The sequence below is a fragment of the Hippocampus zosterae genome, chromosome 19, assembly GCF_025434085.1.
Source record: "Hippocampus zosterae strain Florida chromosome 19, ASM2543408v3, whole genome shotgun sequence".
Lineage (NCBI taxonomy): Eukaryota > Metazoa > Chordata > Actinopteri > Syngnathiformes > Syngnathidae > Hippocampus > Hippocampus zosterae.
In genome coordinates, this window is record NC_067469.1 from 8,598,255 (window position 1) to 8,620,208 (window position 21,954).

At 43.9% G+C, this 21,954-nt stretch overlaps 3 protein-coding genes across 4 annotated transcripts; 1 reads left to right on the forward strand and 2 right to left on the reverse strand.

Moving 5' to 3' along the window:
• Window positions 1–51: 51 nt before the first annotated feature.
• Window positions 52–8,070, reverse strand: acbd3 (acyl-Coenzyme A binding domain containing 3). Of its 2 annotated transcripts, none has more exons than XM_052053455.1 (8): window positions 7,693–8,070; window positions 5,452–5,593; window positions 4,990–5,130; window positions 3,989–4,147; window positions 3,744–3,918; window positions 2,186–2,438; window positions 1,275–1,562; window positions 52–1,154 (listed from the first exon to the last, which is right to left on the reverse strand). In XM_052053455.1, the coding sequence occupies exons 1-8, from the start codon at window positions 7,982–7,984 to the stop codon at window positions 940–942; spliced, it is 1,665 nt and encodes a 554-aa protein (XP_051909415.1). In that variant the 5' UTR covers window positions 7,985–8,070; the 3' UTR covers window positions 52–939. The 2 variants fall into 2 exon arrangements, with proteins under 2 accessions (XP_051909415.1, XP_051909413.1); XM_052053453.1 differs by having other exon boundaries at window positions 1,275–1,565; window positions 7,693–8,069.
• Window positions 8,071–10,814: 2,744 nt separating this feature from the next.
• mixl1 (Mix paired-like homeobox) lies at window positions 10,815–14,048 on the forward strand. The gene is made up of 4 exons (XM_052053457.1): window positions 10,815–11,452; window positions 12,749–12,969; window positions 13,104–13,224; window positions 13,305–14,048. The coding sequence occupies exons 1-4, from the start codon at window positions 11,365–11,367 to the stop codon at window positions 13,820–13,822; spliced, it is 948 nt and encodes a 315-aa protein (XP_051909417.1). The 5' UTR covers window positions 10,815–11,364; the 3' UTR covers window positions 13,823–14,048.
• Window positions 14,049–14,050: 2 nt separating this feature from the next.
• On the reverse strand, window positions 14,051–20,975 carry lin9 (lin-9 DREAM MuvB core complex component). The gene is made up of 15 exons (XM_052053456.1): window positions 20,867–20,975; window positions 20,150–20,182; window positions 19,187–19,278; window positions 18,995–19,099; window positions 18,757–18,887; window positions 18,490–18,615; window positions 18,219–18,376; window positions 17,943–18,076; window positions 17,694–17,822; window positions 17,509–17,613; window positions 16,441–16,521; window positions 16,228–16,353; window positions 15,882–16,064; window positions 15,689–15,786; window positions 14,051–14,760 (listed from the first exon to the last, which is right to left on the reverse strand). Exons 1-15 carry the CDS (start codon window positions 20,895–20,897, stop codon window positions 14,655–14,657), a joined length of 1,638 nt encoding a protein of 545 aa, XP_051909416.1. The 5' UTR covers window positions 20,898–20,975; the 3' UTR covers window positions 14,051–14,654.
• Between the last annotated feature and the right edge of the window lie 979 nt (window positions 20,976–21,954).

Sequence of the window (21,954 nt, forward strand, 5' to 3'; positions counted from 1 at the left end):
GTTTGAGACTATTAAAGAGATACAAATGCAGGGCAGAAAACAGATGAGCCAAAAGATGAACATAATTTTAATCAAGATTAAATGTATGCCCAAAAAGATTTTTCCAACTCAGAGACCCAAACAATACAAAAACAAAAAAAGTCTCCCATTTCTGCCATGTCATCAGTCTTCTAGAGATATAATGTATACCTTTATTTTTTTCCCATTTTAAACGTTCATTCAGGTGGGGTAAAATGTATAAGGTGTATCTTATTCGCTCTACTTCCAACAGTGCACTGAATTTTCAGAAACCTCAGACCCTTGTCTAAAAACCCTCCTTTACATAAACTTATTTATAGAATTATTTACATTACAAAGGCGAAAGCGAGTCAACTTGTGAAAAACGACAAACTCGGGACGAGGGAGAACATAATTGCACCACACAAAAAAAACGATGACGCTTTGGAAGAAAAACAACGACGTGTGTTAGAATTGAAAAAAATTAAAGCGGTCACTAAAATAATAAACGTTCTGCATTCACTTGTACTTTGAAGATTAATTTGAATCCCGTGTTATATACTCAGCGATATTCTGGAGGCCATTTGTGGAGACTGAAGTGGACTACTTGGTGCTTCTTCATAAATTGTAACAAGTGGAAGAAAAAAAAAGTTAAACAGCAAGTGTATCCCAACTTTTTGGAAATATGTGGCTGATAGGAATAGAAACTTGTCTTCCATGTGGGGACACAAATAATTCCATTCATTGGTCCACCTCACTAAACAGAAAACACAACAGGGCTTCGGGTGTTCATTTGTCTCCCCCTGGTGGTGGTTTCAGAATAGATCGTCTCCCTCCTATGACACACAAACTCGGATATATATTTACGTGTATAAGAACACCACATACACTCCTCGATTCGTGCCCCCCCCCCAACCCCCACCCCCAGGTTTGTCTTCAGGCTTATCTGGTGTAGTAGACTCTGTAGTAAACACTCTTGGAGCGCCACAATGAGTAAGAGTTGTCAAACTTGAGCAAGTAGACGCCGCGGCCGGGGTACTGGTGGCTGCCGGCGTATACCTCCTCGTGACAGTCCCGCCGGTACACCGGCACTATCTCGTCCACCTGAGGTTTGCTCGCCTCCTTCTTGGCCTTCTCCTCTTCGTTGGCCGGCTCACCTGTGGGCGCAGAAATAAGTAGAACTTTTCAACAAATATCGTGGCACGCCGCTGGAAATTAACTCGAAGTTTGTGTGACGGTAAATTTGAATGACTTTTACCGGGCTCGCCCTCCCTCACCTTCGTCGTCGTCATCCTCGTCACTCGACTCGGACACGTGTACGCTGACGGAGGAGGACGCCGCGTCCGTCCACTCGAAGAAGACCCCAAAGCCGATGTCGTAATAGTCCGTGGCGAACTCCCAGAAGAGGTAGGAGCCCTCTTCATGCGTGGGCACGCGCACTGTCACTACCTCGCCGCGCCCGACCGTGATCACGCTGTCGGCGTCTTGACGGATCTTCTCTTTGAAGTCTTTGATTTGTGGCCGTGTCCACATGGAGGGAGCAGCGATAACGGGTGGAGAGTCGGCTGCTGTTTTTTTTTTTTTTTTAAAGAACAAGAACTATGTTTACTATTACAGGTTTCATGGAGGCTTGAGTGATAGAACCTGAAATAAAAGTTAGTGTGACAGAAAACGGTCTGCATGCTCAGTCAGCAATTACCACTTTCCTGTACCGAATGTCGCGACCGACATACTTTGTAACGATATGCAAAGTAGTGTGCGCAGTGGCATTATAATATTCGGTCACGTGATATAAGAAGACGCGTTCACTTACAACCGTATTTCCTGTTTTTCCATTCCATTGTTTTATATGAGACTGTATTAGGACAAAATTCAGACCCAAAAAATAAAATTATTAAATGAAGAAAAATCACTAAATATTAGGAAATTGGTAAATGTCACTGACGTAGCGCTTTTCTACTACAGGAGCAACTGGGGGTTTAGTATCTTAGTATCTCCAGGACACTTTGACATTGTCGCAATGGGGGATCGAACCACCAACCTCTGTGTTGGGAAATGACCACTCTACCACTGAGCCATCATTTGGAAATAATTTTGGAGAAAAAGAGAAAAAAAACCTTTGTATGCATTAAAAAAAATAACTAAGGACGTTTTCTTTTGGGGGGACCGCAACGTTATGCCAACTCACCAAATAGTGGCCCGTTCTCTGACACCTCCTCCGCCAACTCGGCCTCAAGCGCCCGCACCGTGTTGTCCAGGTAAGTGTCGCCGCCATTGACGGTGGGCATGTTCTGGCCCGAAGGCGGCAGAGCCGCCGCCCCATACAAGGGTCCCGCTGGCAAACTGGCCAAGTGCTCGCCGCTGCAACAACCGTCGGCTTCCTGGTGGCCGTGTGCCATGGAGTCGGCGTGCTGCTGCTGCTGCTGCTTCTGCAAGGCCGCCTGCGATTAGAGAAAAGCAGATTACCCAACATGCTGCTAGACAACACTCTTAAGAGATTTTAACCAATCACGGTTGCTTGAATACATCCATCCATCCATTTTTGAGATTCCTGGACCCAAAATCAGAAACGTGAGGCCGATGTGCTAACCGCTTTATCACCATGTTGCCAAGCAAGAAAATATTCTTATACAGTCATACCTCTTTTTTCGACCATAATCCGTTCCAGAAGGCTGTTTGAAAACCGAAACCACGCTCTTTTTAAAAATAATCTTTATTGAACACGTCTGCTCACAATGGAACGCTACACGAGGACACGTCACTTCCTCGTGTAAGGAAGGCGAGAGGAGTCAAGTGACACATTCAAGTGCGCACACTTTGTTCGAGAACCGAAATTTGGTCGTCACCCGAGGCATGAAAAACTCGAAATTTTTGGTTGCGAACCGATTTGGTTGAGAACAGAGACGTTCGAAAACCGAGTTTTGACTGTTTTAAATACAAACAAGATCATATTGTTAGTATAATACATCGACATCATCAGTTTATGATGTCCCATTTGGCCCATTCTTGCAGTAAAGACACAAACTGTTAAAAATTGTTTCACGCATCATAAGTCCTCTTGGTGCAAAGGAACACTGTTGAAGTGAGTCGCGCTTTGTTGCGATACCAAGGAACTATCTAAAAGTGAGTTAAGTAACTTCATTTAGGGAAAAAAAGTCATGCTTTGCTGCAATCTTGTGGCATTTTGCTAATTCACTATGCTGAAGTTGAGGAGCTCCATGTGAGCAAGCTCTTCACAAGTCTGATATCGATCCTGATCATTTGAATCAGGTGTGTTGGAGGAAGAAAACCTCTTCAACACAGGCGTCGAACTTAAGGCCCGGGGGCCAGATCTGGCCCGCCACATCATTTTATGTGGCCTGCGAAAGCAAATGAAATATGGCAACTTCCATGATGTTTGCTAAAATATAGACCAAAATGTCACATTCTCAATTGTAATAAATAAGAGAGATACTAAGCATTTTCTTGTTGCCAAACACCTCATTACAGTACCTTAAACAATTATTATTCTTGACTTCTTTAGATGATTTCAGTCATAATGGCCCTCCAAGGGAAATGGTAACTAAAATGTGGCCTGTGGCGAAAATGTGTGGACACCCCTGATCTACAACATGCAGGTAAGATGACTTCAAGGACCACAGTTGGTGACCCCTCCCGAAGACTCTACAATGTCCAGTGTGAATGTCTGTTGGTCTACGTGTGCTCAGCAATTGATGAATGGATGAATGTCAGTGAATGGTGCCAACCTGCTGCTGGGCCAGCTGGACCTGGTAGAGCTGCTGCATGTACTGCTGGTAGTGCTGCTCCTGCAGCTGACGGATGAGGCCCATCTGCTGTTCGGGGCTGTTGGGGTACTGCTGGGCAGCATACTGCTGGAACTGCACCGCCGTCTGGGCGTTCAGGGCGGCCATGATCTGCTGCCTGCGAAGCGGAAGGCGCGGATGCGTTTCGGAAATCGAAAGGGACGACTGTTAGTGAGGCCTGCGCATACTTCTGCTGCTCCACCCGTAGCCTCTCTTCCTCCGCCTGTCTCCGTTCCTCTTCCTCCCGCCGCTGCCTCTCTTCCTCCTCGAGCCTGCGTCTCTCTTCCTCCTGCCTCTGCCGCTCCCGCTCCTCCTCCTCCCGCCGCTGACGCTCCTCTTCCTCTCTCCTGAAAGGAAAACGAACATTAGTATCGATCGTGGAAAGACGGTGAGATAGAAATTCCCAATAGACATTTACAAGATGGCATCGCAGGCGCTCTCCACTCGTAAACAAATCCTTGCATATCATTTGGACAAGGCTACGAGAAGACTTTGCAGCCGTGAGTATCTCGCAAATAAGTTCGCCTCTGTTCGAATATTTCTGCTTCTTTTACTATTCTTTATTCTATGTCTTTTCGGGCAGTCAAGATGTCCTGTGGTTACATGTATGGTGTACAGTGGTGGTCATTTCGAATACTCCACAAGAGGGCCCGACAGACTGGACGGACGATTTAATCAGACGATATTAGCTCTTTAAAAAAATAATAATAATAGCTGTTACTTTTTCTATCAATTTCCAAGTGTTTTTTTTTACATGTGCAGTTTGTAAACTTTAACCATAAAAAAAACATTTTTGGTTGGACCCTACTTTTCACACTATAAAAGGAGTAAGCAAAGTGGAGAGGACGTGGGGGGTTAGATCCCGGCCTTCCTGTGTGGAGTTTGCATGTTTGCTTGCGTGGGTTTTCTCCAGGTAATCCAGTTTCCTTCCAGCCGATTTAAAACTCTAAATTGTCCCTTAGTGTGAGTGTGAGTGCGGATGGTTGTTTGTCTCTGTGTGCCCTGCGATTGGCTGGCAACCGGTTCAGGGTGTCCTCCGACTACTGCCCGAAGACAGCTGGGATAGGCTCCAGCACCCCCCGCGACCCTTGTGAGGATAAAACGGATCGGAAAATGGATGGATGGATGTTTGGAGGCCCTCGCAAGATGTTAAAAATGGGTTGTGTGGAACATGCGTTCAAAAACGTACCTTTTTCTGTCTTGCTCCTCCCTCTCTATCTTGTGTGATGTAGCGTATGGCGCAAAGAGGTTACAACACTTGTTGAGCAGCCGCACAAACTCCACCATGGCCTCCTCCTTCTCCATGTTACCCAGGGAGGCCCACTCCTTTCTGCATGTAAACAGCAAAAACGTGTTTTTGAAGGATAGTTTTATAGGATGGGGTTGGGGGGCGGGGCTGTCTGAAAAATAAAACTTAACACTGTATATCCTCACATAGTAGCATGTAATGGTTCAGTGCACCCGGCCGGATAAGAGACATTTTTACCCTTTTTTTGGTTCATCTTTCTTTCACATTTTCAAATTCGGAAAATAATTGGAATTCAGTGTTAAAAGTCCTAGCAGAAACAAAACAAACCACATAAGCATTTGACATGTGCAACAAGGGTTGAAAAGCGGCACGTGCATGCGCAACTGCGCATACGGTCGTTACCTGCGGTCGTTGCCCAGCACATCGAAAAAGCCCACCTCAGGGGACGCGTCAGGGTTGTAAGGGCCCAGCAGCACCTGTTTGTGCAGCGCCACCAGCCGCAGCTTCTCCTCGTAGGTCGGGTGGAAGGCTTTGCCGTCCTTATCTACGCCAGAACAATGGGACATATTTGCATAAGGATGGGGAAGGGAAAAAAAAAAAAAACGCTGACACTGACAATTACGACTGGTGGCGCAGGCCAATAAGATGCTCGCAAAATTGTTAAGTAAATATAACAACACAATTATTGACATTTTCACATAGCCTCCGGATGTGTAAATGACCGCTGATAATGAGCTCTAAATGTATGACCGACCTAAGATAATGCATTCCTGCAAAGCTCTTGCGGAGGGAGGCATTTAGAACTGCAAGTAAAAAAAAAAAGTCTAAATTGAAATACAACTCTAAATCACATTCTCTCAAAATAATGACCCACACTCGAATGTACACCGTGTCTCAATTGGTCTTGGCTTTAAACCAGGTATGTCATCGACTTGAAAATAAATGAATAAATAAATAACTTGCCCTTTTCACTAATATTGTTTTATTCAAGTAGTGGTCTCCTTTTAAATGCAGGTCATATCGTAAATAGTCCAAACTGGGCGTGTTGCTGTAACCTGTCAAACAAGAAATTAACTGCCCCACCCCGAGTCGCGAATATTTTGTTTTGCTTTCAACAATCCTAGTTGTTGTCGTATGAAGCAGTGCCATTTCGCACTGTTCCTCAAACAATGCACTCCAATTTTGTTGACGCCACTTGTAAACTTTAGGAAACAAATCCTTCACCTAGCAACAACTACTGTTTTTTTAGATATAAAATGTGGCAAAATATTAGAGCGAGGGAGAATATTACGCTCAGAGAAGGAAACTGTGCAATTTTCGTACATTTCTTTAAGTACTCGCCTTCCTGCTAATGGTTGCTGTGTCCTGGCTTGGCGACGCCGTTGCTTTTTAGCAATCAAAAGGTAGAGATGATATCACTCATTCATTATGATGCGGTCTGGTTTCAGACCTATTAAATGCTGCATCTCACTTAGTCTTGGTTAGGCATACCATAGTCACCTCCATAAAAATTAACACCTCACCTTAAATTGTGAATTAGTTGCAATGGAGAACCTCACCCCAACAAACTAGCACTTTGTTTTGGTGTTTGTTGAGCAAAGAGGGTGGACCCTGAATCATTTCATACCTGATAGACACCATGTCTCAATTAGTCCTATCAGGTAACACCGTCAGCCACTTAACAAAAGAAACACTTTATCCCAAATAACTAATATCTTGGTTTGCTTTTACACTCTATAAGTGGGGTAGAATTGTACAATCTGTCTCACACCAAACCAAAATTGCATTTCAATTATTGCTGGCTGGCTGGCTGGGTCATCCACTTCAATAAATACCTAGCCCAGGGGTGTCAAACTCATTTTTGTCATGGACCACTTTAAAGTTAAGTTGTCCTTTGGAGGGTCGTTACGATAGTGAAACCAAATCACTCAAGTCAACTATATACAGTAGCTTATTCAGTGTAGCTTATAAGTGTAAACAGGGTAACAAAATTACAGCAAGATATCAACGTTATTTAATACTCCTGACAATTTGACATTTCGATACAGATTTCAGCAAGCATCATGGAAGTTGAAATACATAATTTGCTTTCACGGGCCATATAAAATGATGTGGCGGGCCGGATCTGGCCCCCAGGCCTTGACTTTGACATCCCGACCTAGCCTACTTTACCTATTTTGCTTTACTTTTTAAACTCCTAAAGAGTGACGCAATCATCAGCCAGGGAAAACATTTAATAACTTGACAAACTGAAAAGAAGGGGGACGACATTCTGGATCTCGTTTGAAACCGAATGCAACACTTTGCAAACCCGCTGGATTTAGCTTTGACTTGTATTGATTCATTTGAACAGCTGAATTTGTGGGGCGTGTTACGAGTGACAATCACCGAATGTGAGTGACAATAATCGCATGGGAGAGCCACACACATCAAAAAAGTAAATAAATTAATGACAAAGGCGGAAGCGCTGTGCTTGTTCTACCCTTTCGTGGCTAAGTCCAAGCGACGTGCTAACGTCACTCTGGTCGCCTGCGAGAGGTGACAGTTAGCCTAGCCGCGGCTAGCTTCAAGCAGCTTATTCGGAAGTCTACAAATGCCGACTTGTAAACATGCTTAAGCATGCGAAATGAACACCTGGCATACCTTTGAAAAACTTAAGGGCCATTCCGTAGAGCTCTTGAAGAGGAAAGCCCCACTTGGTCTCTGCGGACAATTTGTCAGACTCCCCATCGTCGCCGTCGTTGTTAGCCTCAAGGGTGGCCGGTGTTTGGACGTCGGGCTCCGCGGCGGCGTCCGGTCGCGGCAGCGGCGGCTCCTCCGACTGGCCCTGCTCGACCTCCGAGTCCGGGCTGAGGGTGAGGCCGTCAACGGAGACTTCGAGACGGCTGGAAGGAGCGCTGTCGAGGTAGCCGCTGTGAACCTCGGTGGCCATCATGCAGACTGTCAGCTGAAGCGGCCACGTACCTACTTCCGTTAAGCCTGACGGAACTTCCGGGTAATGGTCTTATAATGTGCAAATATATTTATCATTTGAAGAGTCCAAAAATGTTAATTGTGAAATAAATACCTGACCAGAATTCTACTTTTGAAGTTCATTTAAGAATTTATACTTTGAATATTTGTTCACAGAACAATTTAAATCCATTGCAAATAAAGCTACTCGTGTGTGATATTTTATGTTACATCTGTACTCTGAGTCATCCATCCATCCATTTTCCGTACCGCTTAATCCTCACTAGGGTCGCGGGGGGTGCTGGAGCCTACCCCAGCCGTCTTCGGGCAGTAGGCGGGGGATACCCTGAATCAGTTGCCAGCCAATCGCAGGGCACACAGAGACGAACAACCATCCACGCTCACACTCACATCAAGGGACAATTTTATAGCGTCCAATCAGCCTGCAATGCATGTTTTTGGAATGCGGGAGGAAACCGGAGCACCCCGAGAAAACCCACGCAGACCCGAGGAGAACATGCAAACTCCACACAGGGAGGCCGGAGCTGGAATCGAACCCGGTACCTCTGCACTGTGAAGCCGACGTGCTAACCACTGGACTATCGGGCCGCCCACTCTGAGTCATATAATGCTGTTATTATGTTCGGTATTCAAGGCATTTTGGATGTTATCGAACGGAAGACCAAATGCCTAATGTCTTCACCCTTTATGATTTGCACATGACCTATGGGCCTCTCACTGCCTCGCCAAGTGTAAACAAATACTTTAGAATATTTGCAAGATATGGTTTAAAGTATGATGAGAATATAATTTGAATATTTCTTAAATGTCATGATCCACTGGAGTAACTTGTGTGTATTGAGCTGTCCTTTTAAGTGCACTCTTATGCTCATTTGCATCAGAATATATTTGCTCATCTTTGGGGATACATTTAGAATTTATTGTACACACACATATTTATTAATCCCGTATTTTATTGTAATATATTGTACTTGCAATGATTTTCATATTCATCCGGGAAGTTATTTTTAAAAAACTTTAGCCTGATTGATTTTGTGTTCAGTGAGTTTTAGTCAGATTAAAAGGCAGTTGAGGAGGTTGTGCTGTCAAACATCAAACATGGGAAAAAGACCTTGGGGATATGTACTGGCCGTCTGTTTGACACCTATAAGGACACACTACTTTTCTTTTTGTTTCGTCTTCTTCAACTGACCATTATACATTTAACAGACAGACGGGTAAATGATCCCCCATTCTGCAGTGATATGTTAACAGTCCAGCGGTCTTTGTATATTTGATCATTAGATGGTCGATGGCACCTCAGTATTAAGACTGGCAGTTTTGGAATGCAACATTTATATATCTATTCCTGTCAATCCGTCATGCTTCATGCTGTGGTGTTTAGTTCGCGATCAAATGGTGATTTCAAGAGAATGTATTGATACATGTATTGCCTTAAAGATACCGGGAAATATTTATTAATGCCCGTGTAGTATATTTGATGGAATACAATATTTCTGACGATTACTACTGCTCTTCACTTCTGCATATACTGGTATTTGTGTCATTTTCCAATGCATACAGACTGATTATTGCTATTTTTTGCCACAGACACAAGTGTTGACTATTCTTTTGACAAACTATCCAATCTCATTGCTTGATATTGTAAATGTGTACATAGATGAATACATGAAATCAAATCCATAAATGTTTAATCTGATACGTGTTTGAATTATTTTGCCATGAGTTTACATGATGATTCTATTTCAAGTTGGTTTTTTTGGGGGGGGTTGCGGGGGTCAAGTAGACAGGAAGAAGTTGGTGTCACCTCACCTCTGGACATGATCCTTGCGAGGATTTAATGAGGCCATTCAGGTGTCAAGCACCGTGGAACACTTTGGAACTTGTCTTTGTGTATTGTGACACACTTTGTTGTCACTGAGGGTGAATCACTTCCTATGTGCAGCCAAGTTCAAAGCACAGAGTGCCACAGAAAATCCCAGTCATTTAAATTAATGTTAACTAGATTAATAATAGTTGCAGCATCATTCAAGCACATCTATGTTGGACATTTTAGAACATGTGTGCAAGCATTTGCATAGGTTTAAAATTGGGGGGAGGGGCCATTCTAGTTTTGGGCAGTATAATGGCAACTACACTATTTTATTGATTTCCAGGGTGCATTTGTATGGTACAGAAAAGTCAAAAAGCACGTTAATAGTAAATAAATTCATAAGGACACTTTATATGCAAACGTAAAAACATATAAGCAGATACATATATATACCTTTGCGTAAATGCAAGCAAATGCCTGGCAATCATTTGATATTAATATATTAATCGTACTTTTATTTGTATTTTTTAAAAAATGACGCAGTTGTTTTAAAAGAATGAATACATCAATTTTCTACTCTCACACATTGTGATATATTTTCACTTTCCCCTTAAATTGCTATTTTGGTCGATGTATAGTGCATCCTTAAATTTTGTTACACCGAATGTATTGTTAAATTTGTATTTCATTGGCATGTAAGTATTACAAAAATCAGAACTGTATTGTGCATACTTATTTTAAAAGCATTTGATCGAGACACAATGTCATTTGATTAGAGTAAAATTGCAATATTGGTGAGGAATGACTTGTAAGATACCAACTTGTCTAATCATTTAGGTCTTGTAAAATTACAATTTCATCGGTGTATCATGTCTATATTATTGTTAAATTGTGGATCGTTTATATTGGTGTATAATGAATATTATAAAACTCAGATTTTATACAGGATATTATGTTTTTTAAAACTAAGTAACTGGTCATGACAATTCATTAGTTAAATCTCCTCCATTTCTTATTTATATTAGTGTCTAATGACTATAACATTTATTTATTTTTTTCATTTGTAAAATTTGGACCCCATTCTTGCAATTCTACTTTATTTTCGTATGTTTTCTCCTCTTTCTCGCTAATGCAAACTGGGGTGAAGCCGAGGTTTGGAGCTTGTGTCGGGAGAGAGGAAAGTGGTAGTTTCCGACGGTCTTTGAAGGTGACAGGTCCATTAATGGTTCGTCCCATGCCAAGGCGGATAAATGTTTTCTCTGCCGATGTGTATTGAACGCGCTCATGCTATTAAAATTTCTTTTTTTTTTCCTTTTAAGAAGAGACTTGCGGCGGCCCTCCGGAGCTTCACACCTCCGGAGGGCCGCAGACGTCTGAAGTTGGCGCTTAGCGGGGGCTGCCGAGCGTCGACGGCCGCCAAGTTCACACTTTGCACGTCACACCTTTGATCCGCCCGGACATTTAACTCTGAGCGGGCCTCTTCCGAGCTCACTTTTTTCGGGTTGGGACGTGACAACGACGAGAAAGCGATGTCGGCCATCCACGGAAACCTGCCCGTTGGGGACCTCAACCACTTGCAGTTGTACCACGAAGGAAGTCTTCAGATGGGCAACCCTGGTAAGGTGTCGCTCCTTAGAAGCTTCACGGGACTCGTTTAGTAGTTGCAAGTTAGATTTTTTTTTTTTTTGGGGGGGGGGGGGGGTATTCTATATAGAGTTTTTCCCTTCTAAAATATATTCATCTTCGTCCACTCAAGTACATTTTTTATTAACATAAAATGATGACTACAGTGGTGCTTTGAGATCCGACTTGCGTTTTTCGAGATACGTGCAATCCTTTGGAGAACTTTTTTGTGTGGATTTGCCAGTCAACATTTTAAAGGCAAGCACTGGATGGTGCCAGTGAACTCAAGAGGAAAAAAAAGCTTAACGTCACTTGATGTCAGAAAACTACTATGAATTGTCACCAAAATTCACACGAACAGCTGTACTCATGCCCTCTTCGACCTCTGATAATATCCAAGCAATCGCCACCATACTTATGAATTTTATCGGCATAGGCACTTTTCTATCGTTCACGAAAGAGAACAAAAAAGCTTAACGTTGCTTAATGTCAGAAAACCTTTTCACATAAGTATATTTCTGTATTTTAAACAACCACATAGCTTCATCTTTGGCGAACAGTTCTGTTTCGCTAAATGCCAAGAATGCAAAATGTCGTCGACTGACGAATAGCATCATTCCCATGGCGTTGGGACCCTTTTAAGCATCACATGGTGACTGATCACGTCATACTCACAGCGTGTATATATTCTTTATCCTCCCCTGAAACAAATCTAGCATCTTACTGAGCAGCTTGAGAACTGACCACCTCCACGTGTACGTATACTCCACATCAGGGGTCCCGAACCTTTTTTATTCACTTTGAAGATCTACTTTTCAAGCAACCAACTTCCCGCGGTCGACCCATGACCTCACATGTATGGTTTCACACACACACAATCAAAAAAGAAACATATATAACAATAATAACAAGCACACAAATCTTTTTCGAGCGCTTTTTCATCCCGACTTGGTACCGGTGGCGGGCTACCATTCGATCGCGATTGACGTATTAAGCACGCCTTGCTTCATTATCCTGCCACCGGTGGCCAAGGCAGGCAGACTACAAGGAGCAGTACAATGTCCATTGAATTGAAGGGGGTTAAAAAAAACAGCAAAAAAAAAGCTAAATTACATTCTATGTCATTCATAGTCATGCTATGTTTTTATAGAATGCATGTCCATTCTTTTCAATCAGCAAAGGTGATTTCTGATGACTATTTTTGAAATGTCAATTTTACCGGTGTATAATATTCTCTTACAATTACTAGTGCACCAACACACTCACATCAACCTTAAATGTCCCCTTCAGATTTTCGAGGTGATGACGTAACCAACTATTTGGCCACGGCTGCCTCGGTTCCGCGGGTGGACAAATGCATGGCCATACTGACCCACCGTAGGAAGAGGACCAACTTCACCCAGCAGCAGATCGAGGTGCTGGAGAAGGTGTATTCTGACACCAAGTATCCGGATATCTACTTGAGGGAGCGGCTTGAGGCGCTCACCGGTCTGCCCGAGTCCCGAATACAGGTATGTTCAAATATGAAACGCATGACTGAACAGGCTACCCACAAGTCTCTTACTTCACATGTGGAACAGAACTGCGCTGTAAACAGAGAGCCCCAAATTTCGTAAGTGTTCGATTTTTTTTCCTCCACTTTCAGGTGTGGTTCCAGAACAGGAGAGCAAAATCCCGTCGCCAAGTGGGCTCCTCGGTGCCCGTGAAACCTCCCAATCCACTGCCATCCTTTCATCAGCTCCCCAACAGGATGAACCAAGACAAACGTAAGCACCCGCAGAAAAACTAGCATCATATTCATTGTGATCATTACTGTGTTCGTCATTTTTATTTTTCATTCTTCCAGTTTATGACAACGGCCACAGTACAGAGGCTCACAGGACTGCTTTTGGACTACAAGACGCCTACAGAACCCCAGTCGGGGAACCTCACAGGACCAAAGCCCCCGGCGACCATTTTCTGGCATCCTGTCTTTACGAGAAAGACGCAAGGCGAGGGAAGGCCGAGCAGTTGCAACGACGCGAGGCCAACGTGGACATCCCGGCCAATAACGTCCTGATCTACCCCTCCAAGGACGGCATGAGCGGCGATCCCAAGGTTCTGGTGGAGTACGACAACTTCCCGCCCAACAAGACCATCGGGCCCGAAATGAAGGTGGTCATCCCGCCCATCCCTGTGCAGAACAACTTCAGCAGGTCATCGCCCAAAGACGCCGGCGGCCCGCTCCAGTACGCACATGCGAGGGTGGCGGGGAAGGCGTTCGATGGATTCTCGCCAGTCCACGGCGCAGATTTGCCGGACTTTTACGATTCGGACTCGGATTGGGAAAGTGAGGCCATGGTTGGATTTGGTGGTTTTATCTAAGATGCGGTGATGGTCTTTCATGACTACGCATTGCCATAACCTTCATGTAGACTGTACATAACCCCCCCCCCCCAAAAAAAAGAGTTATTCATCAAAAAGCCACAACCGTGTGATGGCTTGATGTTGAATAACCCAGTAAAACTAAATTTGTCAACTCTGCGCTATTGTTGTTTGCATAAAATATCTTCTATTTATTGTAAGATTGTAATAAAACGGTTTCATCTTGAATCCAGTGTTCTTGTTGAAAAACAGCTTTGCAATGTTGTGTTTAATATAAAAAAGACAAACAAGTATATACAGGGCGTTTTCATATATTGAACATTCGGTATGACAGTGTGACAAATGCGGAAATGCAACGATGAGGTGGGTTTTTTGTTTGTTTGTTTGTTTGTTTGTTTTCATTCCCCAGGGGTAAAAGGCGTTTTTAAACTCCCTGCTGAAGAATTCTCCTTTTAAAAAAATATCAAAGTCTCTTTTGAGTGCACAGAAAAATTACAAAAAAGCCAACAGTCGGAATAATTTCACAGATATTGTACAAATATCTACAATGTTATAAAACATTCGTTAGCCCGCGCTCGGAACAAAGCCGAAACGGGCAAAACACCTTTTTCTGAAATAAATAAATACATAGCAATTCTAAGAATCAACTTTTGGCACCAGGAGCCGGCGAACAACGTGGAGATGTTTCATTTGAGCGCACAAGTGTTTCCTTCCGTAAGATAAAACTGGAGGGTGATAAAAGGAAGATTCGAGGTGCCCTTTCGCGAGGGTTACTAGCGGTGTACATGTGTGCTCGTGTTAGTGCGTGCACCGGTCTGCGGAGATCGGCTGCTCACACGGCGTTGGTGTTGTTGGCCGAAAATACGTGCAGGTTACCGAGCTGACTCAGGCCGCTCTGGATGTGCGCCACGTGGATCTCGACGTTGTTCTGGAAGCAACTGCGAGCATAACAACAAAGAACAAGCTTGGTAATGACAACGGAATGTCCGATTCACAGGGTTTAAGACATTTTCATTGAAGAGCAACTTCCCAAAGTTCCATAAATAACGCGCATCTGCCCTTACGAGTCTCAATTAAAACATACCACTGTTTTGTTGGTTCCGCTATTGTGATATTTTTTGGGGTGAGGGGGGCAGTGGGGTTGATATATTTTGATATTTTAGACACAACCTGGTGGTCCAGTGGTTAGTGCGTTGACCTCACAGTGCAGAGGTCATGGGTTCGATCCCGGCTCTGGCTTTCCTGTGTGGAGTTTGCATGTTCTTCCTGCGCCTGCGTGGGTTTTCTCCGGGTACTCCGGTTCCCTCCCACATTCCAAAAACATACACGGCAGACTGATTGGACACCAAATTGTTCCTAGGTGTGAGTTTGAGTGTGGATATTTGTTCATCTATGTGTGCCCTGCGATTGGCTGGCAACAGTTCAGAGTGTGCCCCGCCCGAAGACAGCTGCGATAGGCCGCAGCATGCCCCGCGATCCTTGCGAGGATAAGGCGGATCAGAAAATGGATGGATGGAAAGATTTTCAAATTTGGTCACTTTCCGTGGGACTTGACAGGAATTACAAAGATTTTACAAAATTGAAGGTTGCCTCTCTCCATTCATCAACCTTGCCTCACATCACTGGAGCGCATAACGGCGAGGAGCTAAATTAGTAATGTCCAAGTCCGGTCCTCAAGAGTCCTGATCCGGGTTGTTTTAGACGCCTCCTTCTTCCAACTAACACACCTGCTTCAAATGATAAGCTCATCAACAAACTCTGAGAAGCGCGATAACAATCCTTTAAATCAGGCGTGTCGGAAGAGGGAGACATCTAAAACAGGCTGGATAGTAGCTCTCGAGAAGCGGACCTCCTGGTCTAAGCTACCTGAGGTTAGAGGGATCGATGGATGCCTTGATGTCGTTGAGGGACTCTGTGAGAGATTTGAACTCAAATGAATTCAGGTCTCCGCCGTCTGCCAGACACTGCAAAAACAACAACATTCACATTTACGAGACTCGAAAACTAAATTTTCCTTGCAGCAAGTGGCCGCGAGTGTTTTCGGGAGACGGACACCGACCTTAATCTGCAGCAGCAGAGCCGTTAGTCGCGAGACGAGGTGCGTGAGGCTGGCGTTGGTCACGCTCTGCTGGCCATCCTTGGAGGAGTCGCTCAGGTGCACCATCTGCTGGGCCTCGTCCTCGCAGTGTCGTCGCAGGTCCGCCGGGTGGTCGGCGGGAAGCACACTCTGGTCTGGAGAGAGCTGGATGCCACGTGAAGGTCAGAAATAAAAGAACTGAATGGGTTTAGGTTGCCAAAATACACCGATGCATGTGCACTTGACTTATTGCGCGTCTTAAGTGCCAACCCAAGAAAGCGACAGGAAGCTAACGTGCACATTCGAGCATCGCGGCTCTACAATTTACCTCGCAGCAGAACTGCTGCACTTCGTGTAGGACTTTGTTGAGATCCTTGTTGAGCTGCTCCAGCTCGAGCACAGTGGACGCGTAGCGCTTCTGAAATTCCAGGCCAATGGGCAAAGCGTACGATTTCTGAAACGCAGAAGTATCGACTCGCCTTTTTAAATCATGCGATGATGAAAGCATTTTTTTTTTATTAAGGGCTGTGAGCGTTTGTACCATCTTCTCCGCTTCGGTGTTCATTTCTTTCAAGTGCCTGATGTGCTCTTTCTTGATCATCAGGATCTTGGACAACCTTGTCTGGTAATGGAGCGGGAAAATATGTTGGGCAATAAGAAAGCAGGAACAGGATGTCATTCGAAATCACGGTACATGTATGGTGACAAATTTGGATGGATATACCGTATTTTTCGCACTAAAAGGCGCACTGTCCTTCAATGAATGGTCTATTTTTTCTTTTTTTTTTTCATATATTGGACGCACTGGATTATAAAACGCAATCTACAATGCATCCACTAGATGCAGCTACTCTCCTTCCTTTCGATTCAAGAGGCGTTCATGACCGCCTCCGAAATACGTAAATTAACAATTACTTCAATGAAACTACGAAAATTAAAAATAATGCATAAAAATATCACAAAATAAATTCTTTAGTCCCCCGAGTCCGAGTCCGTTATTTATTCCTTTGTTATGTATTCACAAACGAGGAAATCACAAAATAAATTCTGTAAGGGGGGGGGGGGGGTCTATAGAATTTATTTTGTGATTTCCTCGTTTCATTTTCTGTTTTGATGTATTATTTTTAATTTTTGTAGTTTCATTGAAGGAATCGTTAATTTACGTTTTTCGGAGGTAGTCATGAATGAACACCTCTCGAGTCCAATTGAAAAAGAGAAGGTACGGAGGCAGACAAAGACGTACCTGTATTTGTTGAGACTGTGAAAACCATGAATAATGTGTGCATTTTTAAATAAAAACAACACCATAGCTCTCCTTTTTTCAGAGCTCCAACAAAAACACATTTAATAAAGCAGAGACACAGTTCACTGAACCAACAGCAAGTTATAACATTGTAAGCGTGTTTCCACCAAGGAACCATTTTGGGGTTGACATATTGCCCGAAATGACCATACACAAGGTGCACCGGATTTTAAGGCACGCGGTGAGATTTTAAGAAAATCGAAAACTTTTTGGTGCGCTCTATAGTGCGGAAAATACGGTATATTAAATATATATATTCAATATCTGTGTGTGTGTTTTATACACTAGTGAAAAATGTGTGTGTACCACTTGGACCAGGAACTTGACAGGAAACCCTCCGAGGGTGTCTCCATCTGCAGTGGACAGACTGGTCCGCCATGGTGACTGGTTGATGAGTGGGTCATGGTGGTCCTGGGAGAGGAAGAAAATACTTTTTTTCCCCCGACGGACAGTTCAAATGATCATTTCATCACTACGATGTGCGGTAATACCATGAGGACGGGAGTGGTGGCGGACGGGTAGGGACCTCGAGGTGGAGTCATAAGGTTCTGCATGTAGCGCGTCGTCCGGTGCTTCTGGGCGAAGGCTGAAATGGGCATCGTCTCGTTGGGCTCGTTGCTCTGCGAGGCGGACCGTCAAACAAACAAAAACATTTAAGTGATGACAAGCTGCTTAAAAAGCGGTTGTTGTACCTAGCAGAGTTGGCACGGGAACTGTCACAATGAGCCCGTGTGACGTACCAGAACTTCATAGTCAGGCACGTTGTGTGTTCCCAGGCCATTGCGGTCAAAGGTGACGCGGTAAGTGGCCGCGCTGGTGTCCACTGCGTCGATCTGCCCCGTGAACAAGCCGTCGTGGTCGCCTCGCAGTCGAGCTATTGACACATTCGCCGGTTTTTGCAGAGGATAAAGAATATGTGTGAGTATGGGGGGGGGGGGGCTGCGGTGTAAACGAGACAGCATGCGGCGCTAAAAGGTTGCATTTTCAACCGCACCCAATCGGCAACTGTTTGTTACCAGTGACTTTGGTTCCGATGATGAGAGGAAGCGGAATTTCATCAGGAAGGTCTTTGCAGTTGGACACGTCCGATAGTTTCCTGTGCTGCAATAAGCGCATCTTCTGTCTTTTCTGCCGCAGGGCCGTCCGCTCCTCGGCAAAGAACGCCGACGAACACCTGGGCAAATAGTAGCAAACAATTCTTGGCTCCAAAAACAAGGTGGAAATTTGTTGCTCGATCAGAGGCTTAGAGGAGCGACAATGTCAGGGACGGGGTGGTGACTGATGTACCGTCTGGGTTTCCCCATCAGTCTCCGGATGGTCCCCCATTCCACTCGCGTCAACTTCCTGGTTTTTAAGGTGGGGAAAGACTCCTTCAGACACAGACAGAACTCATTGTCGCCCTCAAAAAGAGGCCTGCAATGCAAATTTAGAAAGGGACAAAAAAAAAAAAAGATTTTCGTACGACATCAGAAATGCATTTTTCATTTAATTGCGAATTCGAATGAGAACAAAAATAACGTGATCATTTTGTTTGCAGGTTACTGATGAGTTTACCTGTCGATATTGGAATAGAACCATTCGTAGATGCACCACTTGTGAGCTTTGGGCAGCTTGAGGAGGTTTCTTAATCGCAATCCTATTCTCTGCGATGACTTCTTGTCAGGCGTCACCACACTGGAAAACTTCTGCAAAAAAAAAAAAAAAAAAAAATAAGGCAATGGTTGACCATTACAGATGAGGCTTGTATGAACAATTGTAAGCATGGAGCATGTGTGGTGTTCTTATTCCAAACCTGTGGTGTGGTGCTGACCCTCTGGCTCCTTCGCGGTGATCTGGACGGGGGACGCTGCGGTGCATGATCATCCTCATACCGACTCCTCTTGGAGCCCCGGGTGGGCTGTGAAGGCAAACGGGGAGGTTTACGGTGAGGTTTGTGGCATATTTTTGCGTCATATCACTTATAATAGCAACCCAAATGTCTTGCCGTTTCCATGGTGAGGGTGGACTGGCGTCCCCTGGTGTTGTGAGCTCTTGGGAAGGCATTCTTTTCATTCAGGGTGTTGGACAAACTTCCTTCTGTGACAAGGACATTTGAGGAATGAGCAAGTCATTCCGAATTGATTAGCAGGGCTTTGCATGGTTCTTTTTAAGCAGGTCAAGAATAAAACTCTTAATTGGTCATTTCCAAAATGATTTGTTGCAGACAGGATCGAAATGAGTTAATCGATTGCTTCCACAAATAAACGTCTCACAATTCTGTGGTGGTGCCTCAACAATGGTACACAATTATTTTAAATGGTTTTGCTGAAACTGAAAATCAGTAAATTGAAATAACTTGACTCATCTTATTGTGCAGCACACATTGTTGAGCATAAAGTAAAAATGAGACAATTTGAACATTTTTAGGGCAGCATGGCTCAGTGAAAGAGTGGTCGTTTCCCAATCCAAAGGTTGGTGGTTCGATTCCCTGCCATTGCAACCACATCAAAGTGTCCATGGGTGCTGAGTCACCAGTAGGTGAATGAAGTTACAGTGTGAAGCACCGAGGTCGAAAAGCACTATATGAATTTAAATTTAAAACTAAAAATATCTTTGATCTGTTTTTCAGAGCTATTGTTTGTTTTTTGAGTGGTTTAGTATTACTGTTTAATAATACGTGCTTTCATCCAATAATGCAATTAATTGATAAGATAATCATGAAACTACACAATTATAAACAATTTATAGCTGGAGTTTGGGTCCAAGTTAATTTAAAAGCTCAAAACTAATTACTTAGCAAATTGACTGCTCTTTTGACAATCGATTAATTATTTAGAGGGTGTTTAACTTAAATCTGTACCAAATCTTTAGAATGTTGGCCGGCCAACAGTAAATGTTCCAGCAGACTAATTACACGTTGATTCCATATTGTATCAATAAGATTGTAAACAGAAAATAACCCACATACCTTTTAGACTGACAAGTGCTTCTGCCGAGGAGCCTAACCAAGAAATGAGGAGAATTATACACACTGTACCTCTCTCGTGCATTTTGCAATGACACATACATATTATCTTGAAACAATACAATGCGTGCAAACAGCTGCTCTTTAAACAGTCCGGCTGGGCTCGCCTCGAGCGAGGCCTACGTTGAGGATCGAGCTGTCAGACACGGGTAACGTTACGGCGACAGCTGGTTAGACAACCGACAACCTTCCTTCGGTGTGTGGACAGAATAAGCCGATTCAAATTGCTGGCTGACACGTGAACGCCCGTACAATTGATGTATCGAAATTAATAACACGGAGACAATAAAACATAAAACTTGATGCGAGCACGAGTAGCACAGCAAGCTCACCTTCCTGAGTGTTTTGTTCCCACTCCCGGGAGGCTCCTTTTGTTATTAGCGGGTGCTAACTAGCGGCTAAGCTAACGTTATTTGTTTACTCGGTGCAAGTGCAGGAAACTTGACAAACTCCCCTGTTAGCCTTCGTTAGCGTCTCGTGCTAATCGGGGTTAGCCTGATCGACCCCTGGGTAAGAGACCGGTGATGTCTCGAACTTTGTGGGAAATAATATTTTTTTTAAAAGACTTGAAATTAAACAGAGGAGGCAGTCACCCTGGTGTGTTGTGGAGGGTTCGGAACGAAGCGAAAGTGGGTAGAAATTGACGTTGTTTTTACTCACTCTCGTCCAGCAGCTGGTCCATCTCCGCCATCTTGCATGAGCCGCGCCGCTTTTTCAAAGAGGTTGTCAAAATGCATTCTGGGTTGGGAGTCGGGACGCTGCCTCAAGACGAGGCCCACTTCCCTACTTTTTTTAAAAGCTTTTGCTACGGCTATGTGTGGATAATTTGACTTAAAATCTTCAAATTGTATTATTTGTTTTTTGTTTTGTTTTATTACATCCTCCAAAAAAACGCTGATAATTCATATCTGGTTTCAATTGGGGAATATAAAACGGAAAATTCCAAAAATAATGAAAAATAAACTATTAAGAATAAATAATTCTGCAAGTATGGGAGTCCAGGACCATGAGTGCCAATTTACAAATATGCAGGGGTGGACTGTGGTTTTGAATTGTAATGTCACGATTCACCACTAGGTGGCAGACATGGCTTAGTTGCACTTAAGCAGGGTCTTATACTGCCCTACACTACATGAGTAGGCCTAATAATTTTTGCGGATTTGGAATGATATGGAGTACAAACATAGTACCTCACATATTTAAATTAGCATTTTTGTCTTACATCTGGTCAGGAAGTGCGTGGTCATATGGAGCACGCAAAAAGTCACCCTGGTTAAGTGATGATCAACCTCTTTGCCATGAAAGATACTCATGATGATACAATTACACTAAATTGAATCAAAAAATGATTTTTTGTAACTTTGTTCCTCTATGCGAGCGATGTATCCGACCAGACAGGAACAATTAAACAGCTCCACTAGATGGCAGATGGAGGCACAATTAACCTGTTTATCCACCGACCTACAGCTGCTCATACAACAAAATGTGTTCAACTAAATAGACCCACATACGCAGTGGCCCATGTGTCTGTCCTCCTTTGTGTTGATGATGTGACAGGTTTCGGGGGACATTATTGGCTCATTGCATTTTGCAGCCGCTTCATACCGTACTCTGTACTATATTTACAATGCTCGCCAAAGCATTGAACCACTTCCCGAGGCAGTCACGCGGTCCAGCTAGCCAGGGAGGCACCACGCGTCATCATTTCCGCATTTTGCACCCTGACACGCGCTTCATGGAAACGCCCC

Bases quoted from the DNA above. Each gene is read 5' to 3' on its own strand.
- mixl1 (XM_052053457.1), top strand. From the start codon at position 11,365: ATGTCGGCCATCCACGGAAACCTGCCCGTTGGGGACCTCAACCACTTG. The intron at 12,970-13,103 runs GTATGTTCAAAT...CTCCACTTTCAG, and splicing joins TGCCCGAGTCCCGAATACAG to GTGTGGTTCCAGAACAGGAG. The intron at 13,225-13,304 runs GTAAGCACCCGC...TCATTCTTCCAG, and splicing joins CAGGATGAACCAAGACAAAC to TTTATGACAACGGCCACAGT.
- acbd3 (XM_052053453.1), bottom strand. From the start codon at position 7,984: ATGATGGCCACCGAGGTTCACAGCGGCTACCTCGACAGCGCTCCTTCC. The intron at 3,919-3,988 runs GTATGCGCAGGC...TCCGCTTCGCAG, and splicing joins CTACGGGTGGAGCAGCAGAA to GCAGCAGATCATGGCCGCCC. The intron at 1,566-2,185 runs GTGAGTTGGCAT...AAAAAAAAACAG, and splicing joins AGAGAACGGGCCACTATTTG to CAGCCGACTCTCCACCCGTT.
- lin9 (XM_052053456.1), bottom strand. From the start codon at position 20,897: ATGGCGGAGATGGACCAGCTGCTGGACGAGA. The intron at 18,077-18,218 runs GTAACAAACAGT...ATGTGTCAATAG, and splicing joins CATCGGAACCAAAGTCACTG to CTCGACTGCGAGGCGACCAC. The intron at 16,354-16,440 runs GTACAAACGCTC...TCTGCGTTTCAG, and splicing joins ACACCGAAGCGGAGAAGATG to AAATCGTACGCTTTGCCCAT.